This window comes from Ammospiza nelsoni, chromosome 15, assembly GCF_027579445.1.
Source record: "Ammospiza nelsoni isolate bAmmNel1 chromosome 15, bAmmNel1.pri, whole genome shotgun sequence".
NCBI lineage: Eukaryota > Metazoa > Chordata > Aves > Passeriformes > Passerellidae > Ammospiza > Ammospiza nelsoni.
The window spans coordinates 7,112,283-7,122,237 of NC_080647.1; the positions used below are offsets into that span (position 1 = coordinate 7,112,283).

The 9,955-nt window shown below is 49.0% G+C and overlaps 1 protein-coding gene across 1 annotated transcript in view; it reads left to right on the plus strand.

Annotated features, from left to right (window-relative positions):
• GPC3 (glypican 3) overlaps window positions 1-8,416 on the plus strand; it is a 139,019-nt gene extending 130,603 nt beyond the window's left edge. The window contains exon 8 of the mRNA XM_059483018.1: window positions 7,299-8,416. Coding sequence (XP_059339001.1) covers window positions 7,299-7,474 — 176 coding nt within the window. The 3' untranslated portion in view covers window positions 7,475-8,416. The remainder of the gene's footprint in view (window positions 1-7,298) is intronic.
• Window positions 8,417-9,955: the final 1,539 nt, after the last annotated feature.

Below are 9,955 nucleotides of genomic sequence, written 5' to 3' on the forward strand. Positions count from 1 at the left end.
CAACCCAAACTCTTGGGTTTTGACCTGAAATCTCACTCGAGATATTTCCCTTGGTATTGTGAGTTGTAGCCTGGTGGATGTGCAGGGATTTTTCACTGAGTGTAGACATTGCACAAAGTCCTTGTCCCCTCTGACTGAATAGGCACATTCCTGGTTGCCTACTTGAAGCAGGAATGCACAAACCCCTGGTGTCTGTGGCCTGGGCACTTCCAGGGCTGGTTTCCTCACACAGTGAGTCACAAAGGGAGGTTCACATGTTCCTGGGTGCCATAACACCACCATGAGCTTTCCAATCAAGCATTGAGAAACATCCTTCTGCCTTGAGGGCTGCTTTTAGTGGCTAACATCTGGAAGGCAGCGACCATTGCATTCCCCTTAGGACTGCATTTTGTCAGCTCCCGCTAATACCTGAATGTCACTGAATGTCCTGAGCTTAGAGAGTTGAAGGCCAGCACATAGCAAGAAAGAGCTTCCTCTCCTGGTCATATCCAGGAGCTTTTGGGGAAGAAAACACGAAGGAAAAAAATTCACTTAGATTGGGAGTATGTTATTTTCAGTCATTAGAGGGAATATGAAGCATTTAATTTTGCTCTGCTATCATTGAGAACCTTACTTCCCAAAATCAAGAATGTACGGAAATGTCTCAGGTGAAAGCAGAGTGGTCAGAAAGGATCTCTTTGTGATTTAGATCTTGAAGGTCTCCAAGCAGGAAGAAATTACATCTGGGTGGGCTGAGATACTGAGGGATCTGCAGGATCATTGCTTGACCCAGTCTGTTTACAGCTATACAGCTGTATACAGCTCCTGTTTACAGCTATTCCTCTTTTTATTTCTTGACTCCTGTCTTTGCAGATGTTTTTGGCTGTATGTGTTTAGCTCCCTCTTCTTCAGTGCTTTTCTTCTAAGCTCTTTTAGGTAGCAGCTCTTGTTCTGGACTCTACATCTGGATATCAGACCAGGGTAATGTTGCTTCATCAGCAAAGTACAAGGACTCCAGCCCTTCCAATTAATAATGCTAATGAGATTTGTTAATTTTTAACAGATTACATGAGTGCATTTTGCTAAACACGTTTTTGTGGCTCCGCTCCGCGAGTGCAGTTCAGAAACTCTTTCACGCTCTGCCAAGGGGAAAGCGAGGAATGCAATTGCAGATGCCAGATTCTCTTCAGGGTAGATCTAGAACAAACCAAGGAGCAAAGAACGTAACGAGTACATTCTCAAAGTAAACATAGGTCCAGGTCATAAATGATGGCCCTTCCTTGCCACCAGCCTCTGGCCAAGGTGGGGGGAAGGAGCAGTTGATGGAATTGGGGTCATGGTGCAGCCCCTCTGCCTGTACACTGTCTTGGGTTTTCAGGGTGTTTTGTCCTTTCAAAAGCTTGTGGATGTGTGTGGAGAGACTTTTCTGGTAGTACTGGAGGCTGGGGAGCCAGGGTGTGCATACTGGCTGCCTCAGTGCCTCGTGTACCCCAAACAGCACCTGGTTACACCCATGGCTGGGACTGAGATGGGCCTTCCTCACATCAGGGTCCCACCAAATCAATTTACTGCTGCCTTCCAGAGAGCATTGATCCTGGGGAGCTTCCTCCCCCGTTGGAGCTGGGTTTGTGGTGGTATCTGTGGTACCTGTGGTGTCTGGGCTGATGGTGAACACGTGCTGCAGGCCACAGGCTATCCGTGGCACACCAGCAGCCCAGAGGTGGCAAACAGGCAGGCGGGGGAAAAGTCTTAGTTTGCAAACCAGCAATCCCAAACCTGATTCCTTTGGGTCTGTGCCCAGGAAGTTGGTTTTACCCCTTGCTGCTGAGCCGTGCCAGGCTCTCTGGGCCATGTTGCCGATGGCAGCAGGGTGATGTTGAGATGGAGTTTTTCTTCTTTTTTTTTTCCAAATCCATATTGCCAAGAGCCGCACCTCCTAAATTGCTGTGGCGGAGGTGGAAAAGGAGAGGCACAAGACCATGCACATGCTGCACATCCATCTCAGTGATCTGTGCCAACACAAGCACCACAGCCAGCCCTGGCTCATGCTTTAATTACACAGCGGCACGGCCGCACCTACGGCTGGGCTGTTGCAGCTCGTTGTGCAAGAAGACAACTGGCAAACCTGTTGGTGCTCCAGGATTTTAATGGTAATAAGCCAGAGGGCAAAACCTCCCTGATGAGATGAAACCATGCTTGGCTAGGTGTTTGGAAGAGTTTAAGGTGTTTTGGAGAAGCAGCATGTTGGGAATCTCGGCTGTGTCCGTGCAGTTGTGGCTGTTTGTGCCATGTAACCCCATGGATGGTTTCAGGTGTTGCCTTTGGGGAGGCAGGGGTGTGTTTGTAATAGGAGCTGTTTGCATGAATAAAACAGATAACTGCAGGCTGAAGCCAGCAGAGCTTTTGCTGTTCCAGGAAGTGTTTGGGATGAAATTGGACTGTTCTTCTACATTTCAGGTGCAAACACCTGTGAGAGTAAAATGGTTGGTGCTGTAGAGAAGGAGAGATTTGGGAGCCAAGGTGAGGCAGACTGGTGTGTGGAATCACAGGCTCTTATGCTTCACTTTTTAATGAGTCAACAGTTTGGGCTTGACTCAAGCATCTCTGCCTTTAAGAAATCCTGTCCTGTTTTGGAGACAGCCAGTCTGCTGCATCTATTGGCGTCTTCTTCCTCACACTGGAGATGCTCGCTGCTTTAAAAAATTACACAAAGCAACGCACTCTGGAGTTTGTCATTTTCAGTGGCAATGGTAGCAGATGCTTTCCTGGGAAAAAACAGTCCTGAAGGAAAGATGCAGGCAGATGCTGGCAGATGCCCTTCCTGTCCGTGACATTTCTACTTGATGTGTTTTGCATTCACTGGAAACACAATCCATTCCCTTCACACTGCAGTGTTTCCACCATGTGCAAACCAGGGCCATCACCACAGCAGCCCTGTTGGCTGAACATGCTGTGTTAGGCTTCGTGGTTTCACCTGTGTCGGGATCCCGTCACGGCTGCACGAGGCACTGGCAGAGCTGTCCAGTGACAGGGGAGGCAGATTTCATGCCTGGCCATCCATTCTGGCTCTGTTGCTATATTGGGTCCATGGCTGGAACCATCTGCTGGGGCAGGCTTGGCAGGCAGGCAGCCCAGATGCCTGGCTGGGGATGACATTCCCTGGCTCTGGCTCTGGGCAGCCGCCGAGCCAGCCTGCAGCAGCAGGGCTCTTGGAGGTCATTGGCCAGACATTTGCTAGCAGCTCTTTGCTCAAGCCTGTGTTGTCCATTTTGGGGGTGAAAAGGGGTGTTTTGGTAGGCAGTGTTGGATTTGGCAGAGCAAAGCCTGTGTGCCAGTACTCCTCCTCCTCATTCCTGCTGTGCCAGCTGCCATGGGACATTCCATCCCAACTCCAACCCAACTTCCTCCCAGTCCAGCCCTATTTTATAGCCACCTCCAAAGCTGGCGTGGTTCAGCAAGAACAGCTTTCTAATGATCCCTGCCCAACAAGCTTGTGCAGAGTCAGTGTGGCAGAGTCAGGAGGCATTTCCCCGAATCCATGGGAAAACGCCTGTGCTTTATTTCATGGCTGTGGAGAGCGCGGGCTGCGGGGCTGGCGCCGCGTTTTGTCCTCCACGCTGCGAGGCCATTGAAGCTGAGGCTGTCCTGGGAGCACAGCACAGCAGCTTTGTGTTAGAGGGGCTTTGGTGACAAAGGAAGTTTCCGGAGGGTCCGGCTTGTGTGCGGCTGGAGACCTTTCAGCAGCTGTGGGAGGATGCCGGGAAAGCGCCCGGCTCGCTTGCGTGAGGAGGGGCAGGGAAAAGCACAGCTAATGATGGACTATTATTTTAAAGGGATTATCTAATCTGCAGCCCAGAGGACAAGAGGGACCAGAATGAGTGAAGATTGAATTTGTAATTGGTGCAGATTGTTGGTAATACCCCCTGGACTCTGATTATAAACAGAAACAGATTTTTCTGGTTTCCCGCCCTCCCCCCGAAAGGCTTTGCAGGCCAAAGGGCCACTTTGTACTGGGAAGCTGATGTCAGTGAATTGGGTGATCAGAGCTGGGGGAGTGGAGATGTTTAATGCTGGGTAGAGGGGAGGCAGAGAAACACCTTCTTTCAGGTTATTTTGCAGCATAAAGGCAAAGTTTTGGTGGACGTGGCCAAAATGGAGTATGTGGAATGTTCGTTTCAGTTACCCCAGCAGCCATCCTGCAGCTCTATCCCTGATGCTGAGGCTCTTTCACTCCTAGAGGCTGTGGGAGGCAGGGATGTGGGGGTGACCAGGTCTAACCAGGGATCCTAAAAAAGGCTGGAAATTATGATGGAGCCCTCTCAAGAACTACCTGGTTAGGAGCATTTGCTAATTTGTGTTCCTGGATTTGAAATAAGTTTATTATCAATAATATAAGCAGTAAGATCAGAGGCAGTGGGCAGAAACTGATGCACAGGAGGCTCCATCTGAATATGAGGAAGAACTTTTTTACTGTGCAGTGACTGAGCACTGGAGCAGGTTGCCCAGAAGGGGTGTGGAGTGTCCCTCACTGGAGATAGACTCAACCCTGTGCTTTGGGCTTGAGAGGGAGCTTGGACCAGATGAGTCACTGTGATCCCTTCCAACCTTACCAACTCTGTGATTCTGTGATGTGTGTTTTTAATGCTGTTATTGCCTGGATTGGCTGCCTGAGGTTTGTTAGGGGCTCATACCTTTTATTTTCCTTTCCTCTGATGTAGCAAAGGTCATTAGGAGTTAAGTGAAAGGGATTTGCAAGGGTTACAGATCCATTATTAATACAAAATAAAAGATGATTGGCTAAATCCATCACGCCTAAAAATACAGTTGGGCACAAATAAGGAATAGGATACAATGGAAGGAACAGTGAAAACAAATGGCACACCCAAGCACTAAACTTCTGAAGCAGTTAAGGGGAGGAAAATAGCATTCTAATCTCTGATGACAAGAGGGTTTCTGTTCCCTTCTCTTTAATTTGGCCAGAAGGGAATAGTGAGAGAATCACCATCCCCATTTGGGTGAAATGCTGTGATTTAAAAACTCACCCTTACTCAAGTTGAGGTGAAATCCCAGAATTGGAAAATTTCCCACGCAGAGAATATGTTTGGAACACTCATTTTGGTACTGGCTGAACATTTACAACGGGATTCAGCTGCTGCATTGAGACCCGTGCAGGAACTCGAATCTCATAAATTACATCCCAGAACAAGACTGTAAATGGGGCCGTCAAAACCCTTTGTGCTGTTAAGGACCTTGCTGAAACACTCTTTTGTTTCAAATTTCTTTTCTAAAGGGAAGGCAAGAGTAGTTACTCAGTTCCTGGAGAGTTTTTTAGGTTTGCTAGGATGTCCAGTAAGAGAATATCCTGCCCCAAAAGCTCTTATGGTCACAGGTCTGGGAGCCTGTGGGTGCCTGACAGTGCTGTGACCCCATGGAGCATCTTTTAGGTTTCAGGAGCCTTTGTAATGTGTGGAAATACCTTCCAAAACACACTAGGGCAGGTTATGATCCAACACTGTGCCAGCTGAGGAGTCTTGTGTCAAACAACCAACTGTGAAATAATCTGCTCTGATTGTATTAACTCCAAATCCCTCCACTTATTCTCCAGAAATGAGCTTGGGAAAAGAAGGTGGTGCAGGCAGGCTGTTCCCAAAGTGCCCTGAAGCCTGAGCATGCCTTGTGCCAGAGGGATTTGTTCACTCTGTGCTTGGAAAGTGTCCCAGCACATCCCTTTCAAGGTGGCACCTTTCTCCCTGTTCTTCCCGTGGGCGTGCAGTGCCAGAGGACAGCAGCATATCTGTGCTGCTTAGAGGAAAAGCAGGAAAGCTGTGGAAAAGAGGAATTGCAGTGTTTGTGGGGATCTACTAGAGAATTCTGTTTACCAGGCGGGTTCTGCTTGCACCTGGCCCTCTCTGTGCTTGGATAACTGCTCCCTTTGAGCCCTTTCTGACCTCCTTTGATGGCCTGGGCTGACTCACTTGTCATGCTAACATCCTTCTGCTTTTGTTTTGCAATGTTTGGGTATTTTTTGATTAAGAAATACTGCCTGTTTGCCTTGGCAGTGGTGTTCATTGGATTGATGTGGCATTTTTTTAGATAGAGGGCTTATTCAGTCTCTTGGATTCTTTCTCAGGGGTGGGGTGGGACGATCCAAACATTTCCAACATGCTAGTGATCCAGGAGGCTTGTAAAAGTCTTGGAAAAAGGGTCTCTTCTGATGGAAACCACCAGTTTCCTCCAACCCCAAAGGCCAGGCTCTGAGGATGAGACAAACCAGGCTTACCTGATTCCCATTTGGGATCCCAAAGGAGATGACAGCAGCACAAGCAAGGGCCCCACTGCCTTGAGAACATGCATGAGTGCACCCACTCAGGTAGATCTGGCTAATGGCATCTTTTTTTCTTGGCCCTGAGATTTTCTGGTGTCTTGCCTTTGCACATTGCCAATTTGGAATTCTTTATTCTTCCCTGACCCAGCAAGAGAAGGGCAGCTGTGAGTTACTGCCCAGCAGGTCCCTTGCAGCCAGTGATGTTCCCACAAGCTTTCCCCTCTGTTCATGTCATGCTCCTCTGCCAGTGCTATCGAAACTTTTACACTGGATGCTTTCTTGGATTGGAACCCACATGTGCTTCATCTCAAAGTCTCCCTGTTGCAACACCAGCATGCCCAGAGTGCCTGATCCATTCACATTCCTTCCTTTGATGAGGTGGACCAGGGATGGGATGTGTTCTCAGTGCTATAAGGAGCATATTTTGCACACTCTTATGTAAGATTGCAGGAATGCAGAGCTCCCCAGGTCCTGCAGGAGCCAGGAGGCTTTGGTGAGCAAGGCCTGCTGCTGACTCTGGGTTTGGGAAGTGTTGGTGCTCGCCAGGATTTCCTCACTCCTGCACGCATCCTTGTTGTGCCTGGGGAGCAGACACAATTTGCATTGCTAAACACCCCCTCCAAGCTCAGCTGGTTTTCCTTGGGAGTAGCTCTCCAGTAAGGCACATCCCTTATTTCTTTAGTTTTCTCTCCAGTGAGGCACATCCCTTATCTCTTTTGTTTTCTTACTGGAGCACCTCACAGTTGGGATTTTTTGGTCTCCCTAAGAATAAGATTTGGTGTAGGGTGCTGAGACTGGTGGGTGCAGGATGACAAGATGTTTGCTAAGCTCTTCTGGCCCATCTGTGATGCCTTTGGCTGCACCCAGCCCCAGGTGCCCTCAGCTGTGGCAGGGCTGCCCCAGAGCCCCGGTTTTTGTGGGGGCTGGATGTGCTGTGTGACAGAATGCTGACACACACCATGAGTTACTGACACCTCTCTCCTTCTGCTTTCAGAGCTGGCCTATGACCTGGACATGGATGACATCTCTGCAAATAAACAGCTCCTGAATCAGCAAAGCAAGGATGGAGCTGCAGTCCCCAGCAGCGACCCAGGGAGTGCAGCCACCCACCCCAGTCCTGCTGCTGGCATTGGCCTGCTCCTCCTGCTGCTGCTGTGCCACCAGCCATGAGCACTGCTGCTGGCATCACTCCGTGTCTCTCCATGCCTTCTTTCAGTGAGGAAGATATTTGGAACCTCTTCTGAAATATATGCACATTTCCAAAAACAGGACAAATGCCCTGAGTCAGTTTTTCAAGACTCTTCAGAGAAAAAAAACCCAGATTTAAAAAAGTGTTGGTTCATGGCAAACTAGTAAATATCTAACAGTGCTTTTTAAAGATAATCCTGTTAAATATAAGCAGGTTCATATTAAATTGTATTCTTCACAGTTTTTGAACACTGAGGTCTCTCTTGCTGAAGACCATGTTTCATTTTGAGTTGTTCAAACATGCATGGGGTACAGAACACCTGTGGTTCATGAAATACTCTCAGCACATATCATACCCCTGATTCCTAAGTTGACTTAATACAGATTTTTTCTGTAGTTCAACTGGTTTTTGTACTTACTCCAAATTCAAGTCTCACCCCTGGGAATCTGGTCAGGACATAACAGAGAGCATGTGAAGACAGGGGAGAGAGAAGATCAGACACTTGGGAGCAGGAAAGATGCTGTGGAAGAGGAGCTGTCCTGCCCTGGGACTGTGGTGAAGATCTGCTCCTCTGGGCACAAAGCCCACCTGCACCATGGCAGGTTGGAGGTGATTTTGCTGCTCAGCCCCCAGCCAGGTCCTGAAGCCCTTCAGTGCAACTGGCTGATCCCCACCAGCATCCTTGTGGCACATGCAACAGCCTGGCTTCATTCTTCAGCAGTGAAGCACCTCCTTTCCCACGGGAAACCTGTGAGCACAGCCCCAGCCAAAGGAGGGATGTACACTCTGTGCTCTGAGGGTGAACAATGACTGGCCAACCTGCTGTGAAAGGGGAAAAGAAAAGGATTTACAGCCTTTTACAGGAGCCTGAGGCAGATGAGACTCTTACTCATGTGTTTCTTTGCATGTTCCTTTACGTAAGCTATCTCTAAAATAAAGATTGGTTGCTCTCTAAGTGGTGCCCTGGCAGTGGCCTCCCATAGTGTGTGAGACAGCAGCCTGTGTTGTACCAGAGTGGGCAGCCTGGGGACACCAACTGTGCCCAGCTCAGGGACACCAGGACTTGGCTTGGTCTGATTCAGTGAATGGGCTGGGCTTGGTTTGGTTTCTGGCCAAGATGGTTGCATATTTCTGTTTAAGATCTGCCTTTACTAGAGTGTTTCTGTCTGTAGTATCTTAAGCTGCAGCGTGTGCACGTACTGTGCATGCACCCCCTCACACACACGTGGCATGCTTCGAATATTTGTGTGCATCAGGCCTCTTTTACAGCAGCTTTATGTTTAGGAAAGAGTAGATAATTCTAAACCATGCAGTCAGATGGAGAGTGGAAACTTTACCCAGTCTGAGTGGTGGGGCTGACCTGTCTGACTCTGATTTGCAGCCTTGGGATTGTGTGAAGTGCTTTGGGTCTGTGGCAGAAGGAGAGATGATTGTAAAAAAATAACAGCAAAAATTGTTAACTCACTGTTCATCACTCCTGATGCAAAGGAGCAGATCTGGGCTAACCCATGGCATGACCTGATGGTTAATTGTTGGAGAGCTGTCCCCGGGGTTTCAGAATCTCATGTCCCATCCACACCAGGGTGAGTGCTGGGGGTGTTTGGGCAGTGCTGGTGACATGTAGTATTCCTGTAAGGGCTGATTTTTTGCATCCATGCACGGTGATGTGGTTTTGTATTTTACATGTTTTTGTATTTTCTGTTTTCCATGTTCACAAACCAAACTGCGATCCTCTCTGTCTCTTGGGACTGTGCTTTGACCCCTGCTCAGAGGGGTCCTGGTGCATGGGGCGGTGCAAGGGGGAGCCAGTGGTGGTGCTGGCAGAGGCTTTTCTTCACCTTCCTGCTGCTCAGCTCCTCACACCATCCCAGCTCTCTGTGCTGCAGCTGGCTGAGCCCCTGAGCCTCTGCTCCACCAAAGGGAATATTTTATTAGCGCCACTTGAATTTGAATCACTTCTTCCCTTCTGATCATTTTCCTTTCATCCCCTGGGAGTGCTGGGGGTGGGAGTGGGCTGCTGGGTTTGTTCACAGATAATGTGCTGCCTCTGCCTCGCCAGGTATCGCTGCTACCAGTGCAGGGACATCATCTCCTCCAATATTAGGCAGGAATATTCTGTGTGCTGCTGCCTCCTTAGATGAGCAGCAGGATGGGAGGGGGGCAGCAGTTTTTGAGTACAAGTCCAGTGTGTTTTCCCTCTGAGGAGCTGGTGTGGGCTGTGCCTTGCTGTGTCTCACAAAGCCTGGTGGGCTCTCCCACGTGCATCACCACCGTGTGATGCTGGTGCTTCTCAGCAGAAGACCCCTCTGAGGCATGCTGAGCCTGGTTTCCCTCTGCTGTTTAGCAAAGCTGTGCTTGCTGGAGACTTTGTTATGATCAGAGATCACAAAAGCAGCCTTTGAGCCCACTACCTGCCAAGTTTATATAATAACAGATTATAGCCTGAGAAAGCAGCTGTTGAG